The 18,125-nt window shown below is 40.5% G+C and overlaps 1 protein-coding gene across 1 annotated transcript in view; it reads left to right on the top strand.

Annotated features, from left to right (window-relative positions):
• The window catches only part of ECT2L (epithelial cell transforming 2 like), a 75,525-nt gene that overhangs the window by 16,442 nt on the left and 40,958 nt on the right, over positions 1-18,125 (top strand). Inside the window, 2 exon segments of the mRNA XM_059942098.1 lie at positions 16,168-16,218; positions 16,220-16,322. Coding sequence (XP_059798081.1) covers positions 16,168-16,218; positions 16,220-16,322 — 154 coding nt within the window.

Genomic DNA, 18,125 nt, shown 5'->3' with positions numbered 1-18,125 from the left:
AAAGAGGCTGCAAAGACAGGCCACAGACAAAGAGGCTCTTCAGTCAATGCTTAAAAATCAGGAGGAAGGGAGATTTTTATGGTAGTCATTGGGTAGGCTTCCTTTGACTCCAGTTTTGCAGCTTTCAAGATAAGAAAATAATAGACCAAACCCTATATCCATAATTGCTTTGTGGGCCATCCTGTTCTAGTCTCATGTATCACAAACCGAGCAATTTTAGTTGTAACCACTGGAGGTCATTAGTGATCTTGTGGTATATTTTGAGGCTCATTAACATTAGGCCTGACGTGTTTTCACTGGAAACTTCATTCACTGTCTGGTACCTGAATTCTTCTTTCTGTGGGAGAAGGATATGGAACTAACCTGTTAAGTGAAATTACTCTGCTTTGTTTGACAGCAGCTGTGTTTCTGCAGAGTTATATGTATTTTGTAGTCCCATGAAGCTGTTATTACATGCTCTGGGCTACTAATTTCGGGGGAAGTTGTATGTCAATTTCTGGTCTCTGGGTTTGGCATCCTGAAACCAGGATCTTTAATTTGTAGTGGTGGTTTTTGTTGTTGAACATCAATCAGGTCATTCCCCACAGTCTGGATGAAGTCTTTCTTACATGACTTCCTGCCATCTCTTTTGGTCAGCCATTTCTTCCCTCTTACTGACAGCTGAAGACACCATGTGCAGATGGTCTAATCCAGTTTGAGCTGTACTTGATTTTAACCAAATCTAAAAGCCCAACTTATTTTCATTTTTAGCCTAAAGTTAATGCAATAAAATTTTAAAGCATCTTTATTGAGATGTAATTCACATACACAAAATTCATCCATTTAAAGGACACAGTTCAATGGTTTCAGCAGTGGTCCCCAAGCTTTTTGGCACCAGGGACCGGTTTCTTGGAAGACAGTTTTTCCACAGGGGGGTGGGGGTGGGGGATGGCTCAGGTGGTAATGAGAGCGATGGGGAGCGGCAGGTGAAGCTTCTCTCGCTTGCCCGCCACTCACCTCCTGCTGTGCGGCCCGCTTCCTAACAGGCCGCGGACTGGACCGGTTGATGGCCCAGGGGTTGGGGACCCCTGGTTTTAGTACATTCACAGAGTTGTGCAACCATCACTACAATCTAAGTTTAGAACATTTTCATCACCCACAAAAGAAACCCCCTATCTATTAGCAATCACTCCCCATTCCAATACCCCTCAATTCCAGCCCTGCACAACCACTAATCTATTTTATTTCTCTATAAATTTGCCTATTCCAGACTCTTCATATAAATGGAATCATACAATATGTGGCCTTTAGTTCACCTGTTTTATAGCATATATCAAGACTTTCCTTTTTATTGCCAAGTAATATTCCATAGTGTGGATATGCCATATTTTATTTATCCACTCATCAGTTGATAGACATTTGGGTGGTTTCCACATTTTGGCTACTGTAAGTAATGCTGCTATGAACAACTGTGTATAAGTCTTTCTATATGGATGCTTTACTTCTTTTAGGTATATAACTAGAAATGGAATTGCTGGATCAAATGGTAGCACTGCAATCAACTTATAATTATTAAGTGTTTTTTCTGAATTATATTTACTCCTCTAGCCCCTGTTCCCCCATAACTATGAATAAGCTTGTGAATAAATGAGAGAATTTAGCATTATTCGAATGCCCGAAATCTTTGCATGTAAGCTCAGCTACATTTGTTCAATACCTTGCTTTTCAGACAGAGAAGCCATTGTTTTAGATGCTTTGTTTTATAATTTCTGAATAACTTTGTTTTAATTCAGGCAGTTATAAAGCTTAAACAGGATATTGCAGTACCAGTCAGAAATATATTGCCACAGTTTTCATTAAAAGTTTCTTCTTAATCTCTATGAGATATATTCAAATATCTAAGATTTTTCTTTTCTATCCTAATAAATATTCCATATTGTTAAGACTTCGGAAATTTTCTTAAATGGAGTTTTATGATATTTAAGACATTTTTCAAAGGTTCATCTTCTTAAACCTTCCCCCTGGCAAGTTCTCCCTCTCACTTCAACTTAAATGTCACCTCTGCTGGGAAGCCTTTCCTGCTCATCTTTCACCCCCATCATTTTTACAAACCTCTATCATGGCATTTCCCCTGTACATTATGCTTATCTGTCCACACGTCTGACGGTTTCCAGTGGTGTTGTCCCCCTGCCACTTGAGGAGGCTGACCTTTCCTGTGACTCCTTAAAGGAAACTGGGCTGTTTGTGTCTGTCACACTTGGAGAAACCTATGAGAAGATTGAATCAGTCTCCTAGTCACACTGGTGGGACCGGTTTCAAATTGCTTCTGTTCAGCAAGAGGTAATGCCTCCTACAAAGGCCTTTCATTACGGGGCTGGAGCTGTTCAAACTTGTAGCTTTTCCTGGTGGGAGGGGCAACATTCATGATTCATGTAACTGCAGTCCTAAGACATGGATGGATTGTGTGTGTGTGTGTGTGTGTGTGTGTGTGTGTGTGTGTGTAGGGAGAGGGAGATCACCACCGAACAAGGATTAGCTCTTGTTGCTTGTCTCCATCAGAGTCACCTGGAAAGGGGGTTGGAGGGCAGGAAAACGTATCAACCCACGTATAGTTAAGAGGGAACACCGCCGCCGCGCACTCTTGCCTCAGTACACCCACCCCGTCTTCCCAGGCAGCCCCTGGGAGGGCTCACTTGAGGATGTTTATCTCGATTGTAATCTCTGAGGAAATCTGGTACATACATTTTTTGGAGACAACACACTTCCAGATTAACCTTAAATATAGAACCGCTACATCACGCTGAGTTACTGACGTCCATTTGAAAGACGGACATTTCTGTGTGGAGGTGGTGGAGGGGAGAGGGGAGTATTCAGAGACCCATTGTTTTCTAAATATCCAAGACAGGTCTGGAAACGTGGGTCATCCTGACTCTTCCCTCCCCTCAGCCCCGTATTCTGGACATATTTCTGTCCTTTCACATAGATCAGATGGTCGTGGGCAACCACATAAAATATTAGCATTTGTTGTTGGGTGGCTTTTAGGGGTGCATGAAGCTAAGAAAGGAAATCCTGGAGTTTGAAAAGAAGCCAAACCCCGAAGCTGTTTTACTGGGTGGAGGTGGGGACAGAGGGAGAGTGGGTGGTAGGACGGTCACTGGCTTACATTAGGCAAAGCCCCTGCACTTGAAGTCCTCACTTCCTGTTTTATAAGTGTTGCTACTCTCCCTTTGTAATGTTTCACTTCTCTTTACAGTGTGGTAGCTGCACTTGCCATTATGTTATACACCGTAGTACTTGCTTGTTCATTTACCATCTGCCTATTCCACTAGAAGGTAGCTCCATGAGGGCAGGGACTTTTTCTGGTAACTCTTTCTGTCCCTAGCACTTAAAACAATACCAGGTTCATAGTAGCCACTCAATAAATTCTTGTTTGAATGAATGAAGATGTGTAAAACACTCCTAATTACAATGATAACAAAAAGATAATCAGAACAAAGCTTTCCTTTGGTAGTTCTCTCAGAGGAAGGATTTTTTCAAGATATTACAAGTTTTAGAATATAGGATATTACTAATACTTTGCTTCATTGAAGACTTTTCGTTATTTAATTAATTCAAGACCTCTATAAAGCAATTCCAAAAGGAATTATGCATAGTAATAATACCCAAGGGTGCCATATTGCACACCACCAGGGGATGCTATTTCACTCTATCACCTGTGTGAATGGCACCTCCTAAACTTGTTCATTGCACAACTTCCCAAATGTAGCAGCCCTGATGATACTACCAGCCATTTATAAAGGACATGATATTAGCTTCCAGATCTACCAAGTATCCTTTAGCCGCTGCGAAGGGTCAAATCCACAGATAATTCTTTGGAAAATGGAGACAAGGTTTTAAGAGACCATTTGTCTCCATTCTGTATTTTAAAATCTCTTTAGGAAATTTTCAGGAGGGTTGAGGCAGAATGAGAGTAGATGTGGCTCCCTGTGAGACCTAAACGGCTAGCAAGTCTTAGAAGCAGAAGGAGGATACTCTTATTACATACATAGTAAGTGTCTGGTGACCGCCTGTCATCTTTCCTCCTACCCTCTCTATGTATTCTTTTGATGTCATGGTCAGAATGCTTTCAAGTGCAAATAACAGAAATGGAATTCAAACCAGCCTAAGAAGAAAAGGGAATTTATTGACTTAAGATTTGTCTGCTTTAGGCTGCGCTAGATTCTTAGATTCAATGTTACCAGGGCTCACTCACTCTCTCCCTTCTCTCAGCTCTGCTTCCTTATGTGTGTTGCATAAAACTAAAAAGATAAGCGCAAGACCCTTATGAAGGAAATTTGAAATTTGTATTAAAGGGTAGTAGAAAAAATAACCCTGGGTAAAGAGATAGATATGCTATGTTTCAAGATGCCAATTCTCTCCACATTAATCTTCCAATTCAATTCAATCTTGGTACAAATCCCAAAATGGCATTTTCTTATGGACTTTGAGAAACGGATTCTAAAGCTAATCTGGAAAAGAAAATGGACTACAACAGCTATGAAAAATTTAAATATAAAGAAAAAAATTAGTAAGAGTTGTACCACCAGATAGTAAAACCACTTTTATCCATTTATGAAATATCCCCATGTAGTATCTCAAGTGTAAGGGAGCAAGGACTGAGATAAGTAAGTGCTCTGAAGGGAAGGGAAAGGGCAGGCGTCTTTAAGGGTTGGGTAGATCAGAAAGAAGCTTGGGCAGCTGGAGATCCTTCCTCTTCTTGCATCAATTCCTGTTTAGCGGGCTAGACACTGTCCATCACACACCCACCCACCCATGCCATTCCCCAATTCCTCTCCATCTTCCTGACAAAGCCCCTTTTCTCCCTCAGGTATCATGTGCTTCAGGGGTGGTGGGTCACACTGACCCCCAAAGAGTGAGTCAGGGTTGGACAGAATCACGGTCATTCCATCCTCTTTGATGTGTCTGGTTTAGGAAAGGGCATGTAGATATTAATTCTGCCCAAGGAAACACAAGAGAGTGGCTGCTAGAGTTTCTGGGAGAGTTTTCTTCACTCTAAAAGGGACCTAAAAAAGGAACTAGAAGAAAGGACATACCCTCTTCTGCCCTATAGCCTGTGATCTCTGTTGTGTGCAGATCTCTGCTCACGACAGTCAGTCATTTGGGAACCACCTCAGGGAACAAGTTGGAGGACCAAAGCAAACTACTGAGCAGGCAAAGTGAAAATATAGAAAATCCTTGGCCATTAATGACACTGAGTTCTTGAATTCACTAACCCTGGAGCTACCCTGATTTCCCTTATTTAAGGAAAGTGAAAGGAAGATAAATAGGTTTAAAAATGGTCCATAATAGTCCATTTATCTAGTTGTCACTTCTCTTGTTATACCAACTCTCCAGAATCCAGCTAAGAATCAGCCAGGTTTGGAAAAACAAAAAGCATTTAGCAGTCAAACTGATGTCCTTTACACATAGGAGACAGCGCATTAGACCCTCATGCAGAGTCTAAGTATTTAATTAATTCAGGGCTTCAAATAGGATTATACATTCTCCTAAGGACACCATAAATGTATTCAACACTTTGTACTTTGGCATCAGAATCAGGATCTGCTAGGCTGCCTCTTCTACCAGTGGGCAGTCAAGTTCACCAATGTTGAGGAGGGTGAACCCGTTAGAGTCACTTGGAGTTTGTTAAAAACATGAACTATGAGCCTCACCCATAGACATTTTGGCTCAAAACACCTGGGATGGGGCTGAGGAAGCTGTTTTTACTAAGTTCCCATGGTGATTTGGTACCCAGCCAAGGGTAAGACACAAGGCCTGGGTGACCTAAAGGCCCAAGGCTTCTTCCACCTTTTCATCTACTCCTTCTTGGAGGCTGGAACACAGATGGTATGAGTGTCCTGTCCCTCCTATTCTCTATTAGCAAAACAAAATGATTTGTTCTGTTTCTGTAGATTTTTCATGTTTCACTTGCAATACTTCTTAGTGGTTTTAGAATGTTTCATTGTAAGTAACCTTAAACTTGACACAAATAATAAAAGAAATATTTGACTCTCATGTAATTGGAAAACCCATAGGTAGGTTTGGCTGCAGCTGAAGCTCGATCCAGAGATTCAGCAATTAAATGACTTGTTTCTTTCTGCCCCTCTGCTCTGCCTTCAGCAGTCATGGCTTCATTATTATGGTTCCTCATTTGTGTCCAGAAGAAAAGAATTCTTTGTTTGGTTTCCCTCTGGACTAGTTTGGGTCCATGCCCACTCCTGCCAGTGGCTGTGGCCACGGGATTGACCCACATCAATTTAATTAGCTTTGACCATGTGCTTTTTGGAGTCAGGGATGAAGTCAGCTCCTGTAGAACCACATGGACAATCAAATAGGAACTGAGGTTATTTTATCTAAAGAAGAGGAAGTAAATGATGGATGACAAAAGCTAAAGTCTATTCATGCAGCATTCAACAAATATTTACCGAGGGTCTACTGTATATCAAGCATAGTTCTGGGTGCATGGGCTTCAACACTAAACAGAGTGTAAAATACCCCTACCCTCTGAAGTTCATATTTTAGTAGACTAAAACTTGGCCTAAAATGGAACAAGAGAGATGTTCATGCACCTCACTGGATATCTGACAGTACAACATAGCACCACTGGAAATAATTGGGGGTGTTTTGCATGTCTCAGAAGTTAGAGCACTGTGGTAGACTGGATAATTGTCTCCAAATATGTCCAGGCCCTAATCCCTGGAACCTATGAGTGTTATCTTGTACAGCAAAGGGAGTTTGCAGATGTGATTAAGAATTTGTGTTGGGGAGATTATCCTGCATCACTGGAGCTCAACATAATCACAATGGTCCTTATAAGGGATGCAAGAGACATCAGAGTCAGAAGAGAAGATGATGTGATGATGGGAGAGATGGAGAGACTTGAAGATCCTGTGCTGCTGGCTTTGAAGATAAAGGGGACCTGAGCCGAGGAATAGAGACAGCTACTAGGCCCTGAAAACGATAAGGAAACAAGTTCTCCCCTTAGAGCTTGCAGAAGAAAACCAGCCCTGCCAACACCCTGACTGTAGCCCAGTGAAACTGATTTCAGACTTGTGATCTCCAAAACTCTGAGAGACTACATTTGTACTGCTTTAAGCCACTAAGTTGGTGGTAATTTGTTATAATGAACAGGAAATTAATACAAGCAGTGATTTTCTCTTCCTGTTTTTCAACTTTTTTTTTTTCATTCTTTAGCCTAATTTACACATATCTATTTACCCCCTGCTAAGTTACAAGCACCATACCAGATGCTGGGGACAGAGCAGCAAACAAGACGGCTGCCATACCTTTTGTTTATGGGGCTTCCAGTTCAGTGGAAGAGAAAGACTTTAAATGGTGAATGAGTCCAAAAAAGGACTAAATTTGAGGGTCAGCAAGAAAGGAAACACAAAAATAGTGCTTAGGTTACACTTTAGTGCACACCAAGTGTAAAGGATACAGGTTTCGGCAAAGAATATGAGATGGCATGAAGTAGGCAGGGCTCAGCGGGCGAGAGTAGCCTCCCATGGGGAAGTGTTTGGGGAGCAGGAACGGTCAGCCTGTTGGGAAGGTGAGAGGATTCTGGCAGTACCCCAGAAATACCACCCCAACAACCCACTAACATCACCTTATATTGTTATCTACATTGTTGCAAAAATAGCTTTTTACTAGCCATGTGACTTGGATCTACCATGCTGGTTCCAGAGAAAGTTTCTTACTCCTTCCTCAGGACCGTACTGCTTCACTGGCCACAAGTCATATAATAATAAGAATCACACAAGGGAAGTCATCCTGCACTCATATAGTGATGTCATATCCATGTGCATGCATTATCCTTTATTTTCCACCACCCAAAGGCAGGCATGGCCAACCCAACAGATATCAAAGAAACAGCTACGGTGATGCTAAGTGACAAAGGAAAAGTAACTAGGACCTCACCTAGTCCAGGGGATCAGGGAAGCCTTCCCTGAGGATTTGACATTTAGGCTGGATTCTGAAGGATGCGTAGGAAATAGACAAGCCAAGACTTGGAGGACGAGTGTTCCACCTGGAGGGGATGACTTGCATGAAAGCCTTGGGCATTTTTTGTCTATTCAGTAGTAAAATCAGGCCTTTGGAGACACATTGGAAAGTTTAAATAAGCAAAAAGAGGAAACTAGCAATCACCCATAATTGTACCAACTAAGTGTAACCTAATTTCTTATGCTTTTATGTACCCATTTAGCTATTTACGAATCAGAATATACAAATTATTATTATTATTTTTAAATTAATCTAATTTATTTTTGGCTGCATTGGGTCTTTGTTGCTGCATGCAGGCTTTCTCTAGTTGTGGCGAGCGGGGGCTACTCTTCATTGAGGTGCGTGGGCTTCTCACTGCGGTGGCTTCTCTTGTCATGGAATATGGGCTCTAGGTGCACAGGCTTCAGTAGTTGTGGCTTGCAGGCTCTAGAGCGCAGGCTCAGTAGTTGTGGCACATGGGCTTAGTTGTTCTGCAGAATGTGGGATCTTCCCAGACCAGGGCTCGAACCCGTGTCCCCTGCATTGGCAGGCGGATTCTTAACCACTGTGCCACCAGGGAAGCCCCTACAAATTATTTTTAAATCTTAAAAAAAAAAAAACCCTCCAGTCACCCTCCTTATTGCTGTACCCACACCCAGCTTTGCTCTCTCACTCACTGGAGAGCTCAGCGCACGGTTCTGCATTTTCTGTGCACCCCAGACCCGGTCGTTATGCTGTGTGATACTGGCCTCCACGTGGAAATCCACCCAACACAGACCCTTACCACGCCATGGAGTGTGTGTCAAGCCACCAGACAAGACGAGGAGGTGCCGCCTGGGCCACTAGAGTGCAGGGACCTCTGCCCACTCGGCCCTCTCCAGGCCGCCTCCCCGACCTGCTCCTCAGCCATTTCATCACAATTCGGGCAGCGTCCTTCTCCTTCTTATCAGAAACTTCAGAGCAGAGACTCAGATTCAAGTCCCATATCGCTAAGCTTATTCGTTTTGCAAAGCACATATTGTGTGTGTAGCAGCACGCTGCGAGGCGCTATCATGAATTATTCCAGTGAAGCTATCTTTGTCACAACAAACGAGCAAAGCACATTTTCTTCATTGTCTCCTCACATGCTGGTATTTCTCTTCACGGAATTCTTACTTTGCAACATTAACTAAAATGCAATGAGCCACAATGTCATTACCGCAAACCACCCTAGTTCTCTGCTCCTCATGTACTGATTTTTTTTTTTTTAATGTGACTGAAGCATTTTCTTTCCTTCTTGCTTAAAATTCATTATACTCGAATGTGTCCTTGCAGCAGCGCAGACTAGGAACAAATATAAAACATGCATGATTAAGGTTTGCTTTAAAAAGCAATTCAGGCTCAATTCTCTTGTGCTTGGCTGGGATGGAACGGTAGATGCTGTGAGGATGGGGACAAATACTCTGAAGATACTGAGACCCGTCTCTGAAAAGGAGGCTGAAAACGTTTCTGTTTTGCATCTTATTTTATTGATCTGTCTTAGAGTTCCAAATGAGAGCAAATTGTCTCTCAAGGGCCAGTGGAATGACCATGAAACCTACCTCAGACAGTGAGGAGTTAAGGTCACAAATCCACTGGGATTAACTGTCCTTGGTGTGGTCACAAGTCTCATTCAGTTTGAACATTAATCTCTATCAATACTGAGAAGACCTCTCAGGGACACCGCTGCCTGTGAGTACCCTGTGCTGCCAGCACACACACAACTCCCTTCTTTGCCCTCCTGCTTACACCCCGACTCCCACCCTCTCTCCAGACTGCCCTGCCAACAGGTTCATTGTAAGCCACTCTGTTTTGTCTCCAGTTATGACAAAGCTGCATGGACAAGGACCAAGAAAAAGCAGTGACTTAAAGTCAGGGGAGTAGAAACACACAAAAATAACAGGCAATCATTAAACCTTGGGACTGAAGCAGGTAGCTGCTTCTTAAAAACAAACAAGAGGGGCTTCCCTGGTGGTACAGTGGTTGAGAATCTGCCTGCCAATGCAGGGGACACGGGTTCGAGCCCTGGGCTGGGAAGATCCCACATGCCACGGAGCAACTAGGCCCGTGAGCCACAATTACTGAGCCTGCGCGTCTGGAGCCTGTGCTCCGCAAGAAGAGAGACCGCGATAGTGAGAGGCCCGCGCACCGCGATGAAGAGTGGCCCCCGCTTGCCACAACTAGAGAAAACCCTCGCACAGAAACGAAGACCCAACACAGCCATAAATAAATAAAATAAATTTAAAAAAAAAACAAGAAAACAACAAAAAACCCCGCGTTTTACAATAACGTTTAACTTACAGAAAAGTTGCAAAAACAGTGTAAACAATTCCTCTAAACTTTTCATCTGGATTCCTCAATTGTTAACATTTTACCATTTTTACCGTATTATTTCAAACATTTGAGAGTGAGTTGTAAACATAATGCCCCACTAACCCTAAGCATTTCAGTATGATTCCTAAAAAACAAGCACACTCTGCTGAAAAATCACAGTACATCCTGCAATATTGGGAAATCAGCATTGATTCGGCACTACTGTCCAATGCACAGACTCCATTCAATATTCCTGATTGTTCCAACAATGTCCTTTATAATCGTCCTTTCCTTCTCAGTCCAAAATCCAGTCTAAGGTCATCTGTTGTATTTAGTTTTCATGTCTCTACATCCACCTTCGATGTGGAGCAATTGCTCAGTTTTTCCTCATCTTTTCTTACTTGACACTTTTGAAGAGCATAGATCTGCTACTTTGTTGAATGACCTTCAGTTTGTGGTTGGCTGATATTTCCTCAAGATTACATTGAGGTCATACATTCTTGGCAGGAATAACACAGACTTAATGCTATGTTCTTCTCAGTGGATCATATTGGGGGAATAGCATGTCAATTTGTCCTACTGTTTATGATCTTAACTTTACCACTTGGTTAAGGTGGTTAATTATTAAGTATTTTGTATTTATTAATTAGTAAGTAACTAAAAAGTATTTGAGTGATTAGTTTTAAATTAATTAAAAAGTATTTGAATCTATGCAAGTATTTTTTTCCTCGTCAAACTTTTACTTACCAGTTTTAGCATACATTGATGATTCTTACCTGAAGCACTTATTACTGTAATAGCTACCAAGTGGTGATCTTCTCATTTCTTAATTCCTTCTACATGTATGAATTGGTGTTGTGTTGCAAGGTAGAACATTTCCTTTCCCAAGACTTGTAAGTGAGGCTCCAGTTAAGCCAACAGTTTGTTAATTCATGGTCAAGACTGTCTCTGGGTCTAATGGATATTCAACAATCTGTTGGTGAGGGTAACTAAGGTCTTTTTTGTACCTAATTGGAGGTGTCATTTTCATTTCACATTGAAACTTTCTGAGGCTTGACCCACTCTATGGGAATTTAGGTCAGAGAAGATCCACTGCAGGATGAAGTCTGTTCAGAGTTAGCACTTCTATTTATTTATTTATTTATTTATTTTTGGCTGTGTTGGGTCTTCGTTTCTGTGCGAGGGCTTTCTCTAGTTGCGGCAAGCGGGGGCCACTCTTCATCGCGATGCACGGGCCTCTCACTATCGCGGCCTCTCTTGTTGTGGGGCACAGGCTCCAGACGCGCAGGCTCAGTAGTTGTGGCTCACGGGCCTAGTTGCTCCGCGGCATGTGGGATCTTCCCAGGCCAGGGCTCGAACCCGTGTCCCCTGCACTGGCAGGCAGATTCTCAACCACTGCACCACCAGGGAAGCCAGAGTTAGCACTTTTCTTTCAGTGAGTTAATCTGAGTCCATTAGGACCCAGTAATTGGGCAGCAGTAGCCACTTAGCAGTGAGAAAAAGTCTTGTATTCCCAGTGGCCTTAGGTAAATGAGTTCTGGTAGGTTTTTATACCAAAGTTTCCAATCAGCTGTGAGACTGGCCACAAATATCTGTAATTCTGCTGAGTTTGGAGGAAATCAGGAGTTTCAGGGAAGAGCTCGATTTCCTCATACCTGGATTGCTATCTGGTGGCTTGGGGCTGTAGCAGATGTTTATTGCTAATATATACAGAGGACAATCAGGTATTATGTGTCCTTTTTGTGTGTGTAGCTGTTAGCTGCAGGGCCAGAAGTACATCCTTCATGGGCCATGAAATGTTTCTTTGGCCTAAGATCTATATAGCTTCCAAGATGACCACTTGAGTAGGGGCTTGGATTTTTTATTCATTCAAGATCTATCTGTGCTTAGGTGGCATGCTTGTAAGAAGTTTACTTCTTCTGGAGCCTCACTTACAAGTCTTTCTTGATGGATGTCATATTTAAAAAGTTTTCTTTATGAATGTCATATTAAGAAATTGTTGAATGTTAAAGTATGATGATAGTATTATATGCAGTATATGTTTAAAAAAAATTTTTTTTTATTATTATTTAGTGATAGGGAATTCCCTGGTGGTGCAGTGGTTAGGGCTACATGCTCTAACTGCCAAGGGCCTGGGTTCTATCCCTGGTCGGGGAACTAAGATCCCATAAGCCGTGAGGTGCGGCCAAAAAAAAAAAAAAAACCCCAAAACCAAAAAACAACTTATTATTTAGCGATACACACTGAAATATTTATGGATGAAATTATATGATGTCTTGGGACTTCCCTGGTGGCACAGTGGTTAAGAATCCACCTGCCAGTGCAGGGGACAGAGGTTCCATCCCTGGTCTTGGAAGATCCCACGTGCCACAGAGCAACTAAGCCCGTGCACCACAACTACTGAAGCCCGCGCGCCTAGAGCCCGTGCTCCGCAACAAGAGAATCCACCACAATGAGAAGCCCGCGCACCGCCACGAAGAGTAGCCCCTGATTGCCGCAACTAGAGAAAGCCCGCGCACAGCAACGAAGACGCAACGAAGACCCAACGCAGCCAAAAATAAATAATGTTTTAAAAAGTATAATTAAAAAAAAAAGAAATTATATGATGTCTTGGATTTGCTTTAGAATAATATGGGCATGAGGGAGGAAGAAGAAAAATAGGATGTAGCAGAAACCAGATCGGCTACAGGATGATAATTATTTGAATTAATTAATGGGGTCATAATAGTATTACAAATATTAATGTGAGATAAAGACATTTTCAAATAAAAGGAAACTGACAAGATTTGTTGTCAGAAGACCTGCAGCAAAGAAATGCTAAAGGAAGCTCTTCAGGCTAAGGAAATTGATACCAGATGGAAACATGGATTTATAAACAGGAATGAAGAGCACAGGAAATGACAAATGTGTGAGAAGACATAAAATTTTGAAGTTATTTTAGAGACATATGACTATTTAAAGCAAAAGCAATGTATTGTGGGGTTTATAACATAAGTAGATGCAGTAGAGATAACAACAAAAGCACAAAGGATGGTGAGAATTATATTGTTGCACTGGTCTTTAATTTTATATGAATATTACCTCTAAGTAGACTACAAGAAATTAAAGATGCATATCATACTTACTAGCAACAACTTATAAAACTAATGCAAAGGGCTTCCCTGGTGGCGCAGTGGTTGAGAATCTGCCTGCCAATGCAGGGCACACGGGTTCGAGCCCTGGCCTGGGAAGATCCCACATGCCGCGGAGCAACTGGGCCCATGAGCCACAATTACTGAGCCTGAGCGTCTGGAGCCTGTGCTCTGCAACAAGAGAGGCCGCGATAGTGAGAGGCCCGCGCACCGCGATGAAGAGTGGCCCCCACTTGCCGCAACTAGAGAAAGCCCTCGCACAGAAACGAAGACCCAACACAGCCAAAAATAAATAAATAATAATTAAAAAAAAAAAAAAAAAAACTAATGCAAAGATATCCTAAAAAGCTAATAAAGGAATTAAAATGGAATACAAAAATATGTATTAACTCAGACCAAGGCAGGAGAGGAGGAATAAAGGCTCATAAGACAGATGGGACAACCAAACAACAAATAACAAAACTGAGACTTGGGTTCAACTATAACAGTAATTATATTAAATATTAGCAGACTAAACCCTCAAATAAAGGCAATGGTTGTCAAATGAGCTAAAAAAACCTCATTGTATACTGACTACAAGGGATACACTTTAAATATAAAGGCACTGATTTGTAAAGTATAAGGATAGGAAAAGATACACCATGCAAATAGTAAGCATATAAAAGTAGGATGGCAATATTAATATCAGACAAAATGGACTTCAAGACAAGGAATATTACCAGAGAGACAGATAGAGATGGACATTTTATAATGAGAAAAGTAACAATTCATCAAGAAGTCATAACAATTATAAATGTTTATGTACCAAATAACAGAGTTTCACATTACATGAAACAAAAACTGACAGAATAGAACTAAAGAAAAAAATCAGTATGAATATAGAAGAACTGAGCAATCTTCTTATCCACCTTGAACTAACATTTATAGAAACTAGACACAATTTCCAAATATATGTTCTTTTTATGAGCAAAGTAACATTTATACCTTTATGCATCATTTCCTGGTCCACAAATTAAGACTCAATACATTTCAAAATGGTTGAACTCTTATTAAGTATATTCTTTAACAACAATGCAATAAATTTTGGGATTAATAAAAATAAAACATCTAGAAAATCCCTATTTAGAAATTAACAGCACTTATAAATAACCTATGGTCAAAGAAGAAATCATAAGGGAAATCAGAAAATATTTCAAGTTGAATGACAATGAATATACAACATGGCTAAGCATGTGGTCTGCAGCACAGCTTAGAGGGAAAATAATATAATGTAAATGCTTATGTTAATGAGAAAAAGCATTTAAAATTAATGATCTCAACATCCCCCTTAAGAAACTAGGGGAGGGACTTCCCTGGTGGCACAGTGGTTAAGAATCCGCTTGCCAGTGCAGGGGACACGGGTTCGATCCCTGGTCTGGGAAGATCCCACGTGCCATGGAGCAACTAAGCCTGTGCACTGCAACTACTGAGCCCACACACTGCAACTACTGAAGCCCGCGTGCTCTAGGGCCCGCGCTCCGCAACAAAAGAAGCCACCACAAGCCCGCGAACCGCAACTAGAGAAAGCCTGCGTGCAGTAACAAAGACCCAACACAGTCAAAAATAATTAAATTAAAAAAAAAACTAGGGGAAAAATATAGCAAATTACACCCAAAGTACGTAGAAAGAAAGAAATGATGAAGATAAGAGTGGAAATCAATAAAATAGAAAATGAACAAACAATAGAGAAAATCTATGAAAACAAAAGCTGGTTTGTTACAAGTAGTAGTAAAATGAATGAACTCCTAGGAAGAGTAACCAAGGATAAAAGAGAGAAAATGTGAATTAGTAATATCAGGAATGAAAAAGGGGATGTTGCTATAGATTCTATAAACATCTGGAAAAAAAAAGAAAATTAGCAACAATTTTTTATTAAGTTCAACAATTTAAATAGTTGTTTTATAGATTCCACGTACATGATACATGAATTGAGACGGTTTACTGCTCCCTTTCCAATACGTATACCTTTCATTATTTTTTTCTATCCTTATTGAACTGGCTAGAACTTCTATTCCATGTTAAAGTAGTGAGTGTAGTCAATCTTGCTTTGTTAGGAGGAAGGCATTTACTATTTCACTACTAGGTGTGATGGAGCTATAGGTTTTTATTCTAATTGCATTGGGAAGTCACTGTAGGGTTTTACTTGCATGAGTGACATTATCTAATTTACATTTTTAAAAACCACTTGGGCTGCTGTGTGGAGAATGGGCTCTATAAAGACTGGAGTGGAAGCAGGGAGGCAATCAGGAGGCAGCTGCAACCGCCCAGGAGAGAGGTGGAGGTGCCATGACTAGAGTGAAGGCTGGGAGGTGGAGAGAAGTGGCTGGGATGGGGGACATTTTTGGGGGATATATATGTATAGAGCCGACAGGACTTGCTGATTTATTGAATTTGGGTAAAGGAAAAAACCCAGATTTATATCTTAAACAACTATGTTTATTTCAGACTTTTTTCCCCTGTGGATTTTAGATATTTTTGTAATTCATCTTCCTCTTTAGAATGGATCATTGAAAGTGGATACTTAAAAATCTAGCCTTATGTTATTTAGGACTTAATTTTTTTAATAGGTAGAACACTAGAGAAAGAACAGTGACCGATATTTATACTGGATTTTAATCAATTTTAGATATTAGTGATCTGAACTAAATTTCTGCATTTTTCTTTTTAGGGTTGTCCAAGACTGGTTTTCAGAAAGGATGCAAGTGGCCAAAGTGGATTTCTCTACCACACTTCATTTCTCTATATATCTTTTCCTTTCTGAATCCAAAAGATTTGTGCACAGCTGCACAAGTCAGCTGGCCCTGGAAATTTTTAACTGAACAGGTTTACCACTTGTCATATCCTAGTAATAGGGCCCAAATGCAACTGTCATCTGTAATGAGGTGATTGGGGTAGCTCCCTTTCCTGAAGATAATAACTGAGGGTATCTGAACCATAATTAACTTACCCTTAAGAGAAAAAAATGGGGATGAATTAAATACACTAATTTATTTTATAAGTCAGGGGGATATACACTCTTCTAATAATTCATGTAATTTTAATAATCTTTAAATACTCAATTTAGTTATTTAGAAACTAATTATCTGGGTTAAGAAGTCCATTTTTTTGTGAAAAATTACTTAAACTTTGGTTTTTACATGATATTGTTTTATTCATGATAACCCACCTCAAAAATTGCTATACAACCACAACTTTAACTGCTCCCTCTTTGGCTAACGTCTGTTGAAGAATATAAATCTAGATCTACATCCTCTGCCATTATTTCTGCATTTGGCCTGTTTGTCTCCTCTTTTTCTTTTAAAAGACTTAATGAAATGTAAAGGTAGACATACTTTAAATACAAGTCAATAATTTACTCCTTTAACTTATACAAACTTTCCAGAATGGGCTTATGTTGAGATTCTGATCTTGGAGAATACTTGGCTCTCCATGGAGGGGCCACATGCAAAAGGCAACTGTGGGCCCTGGATTTATAGCATTTATGAATCCAAGCTTAGTGTTCCCATGGTATATTGTTTCCTCTCTTTTTACTTTCAGCCTTTCTGTGTCCTTATATTTAAGGAACATGTCTTGTAAACAGAATATGGTGGTGGTGGTTTTCTTTTAACATTTGACAATCTTTGACTTTAGCTGGGGTAATTTAGTCTGTTCACATTTATGTAAATACTGATATATTTGGGCTTAAGTCCAACATTTTACTATTTTTATTTATTATTTTATACTTTGTTTTTCTCCTTGTCTCTTTTAGGATTAGCTTAAATATTTTTTAGATTAATTGTAAATTCTTTAGCACTTCTCTTATGGCTACCATAGAGATTACACTACTTATCCAGGGTTATTTTACCACCTCTGAGGTAATGCAAGGAGCATAGAACTCTTAAACTCCGTTTGCTTCCCTGCTCAGTTTGTATGCTTTTGTTTTCAAATATTTTAGTTTTACTCATATACACATATATAAAATACACAAACACACATTAAAAATATATATATATTAACCTCACAAGGCTTTACTATTATTGTTTTATATATTTAATATTTATTTATGAGTAACCACTTAAAAAAAATTTTTTTTTCAAAGTTGCATTGTGGTCAGAATATATACTTTATTTTTTTTTAAGTAATTTTATTATTTATTTACTTATTTATTTTTTGGTTGCATTGGGTCTTCGTTGCTGCACATGGGCTTTCTCTCTAGTTGTGGCGATTAGGGGCTACTCTTCATTGTGGTGCACGGGCTTCTCATTGTGGTGGCTTCTCTTGTTATGGAGCACAGGCTCCAGGCACATGGGCTTCAGTAGTTGTGGCATGCAGGCTCAGGAGTTGTGGCTCGCAGGCTGTAGAGTACAGGCTCAGTAGTTGTGGTGCATGGGCTTAGGTGCTCCATGGCATGTGGGATCTTCCCAGACCAGGGATCAAACCCGTGTTCCCTGCATTGGCAGGCGGATTCTTAACCACTGCACCACCATGGAAGTAACCACTTTTTCTGTTGTTCTTTATACCTTCCTGCATCTCTGGTTTTCCTTGTGGGATCAATTTTCTTCTGAATTCTCTTTAATATTTCTTTTAGTGCAGGTTGCTGCTGACAGAGTCTCTTAGTTTTTGTCTGAAAATGTCTTTATTTCACCT

Source organism: Balaenoptera ricei, chromosome 12 (assembly GCF_028023285.1).
Source record: "Balaenoptera ricei isolate mBalRic1 chromosome 12, mBalRic1.hap2, whole genome shotgun sequence".
Taxonomy (NCBI): Eukaryota; Metazoa; Chordata; class Mammalia; order Artiodactyla; family Balaenopteridae; genus Balaenoptera; species Balaenoptera ricei.
Note: the sequence above shows the minus strand (reverse complement) of the source record. Positions and strands in the feature narration are given on the sequence as shown.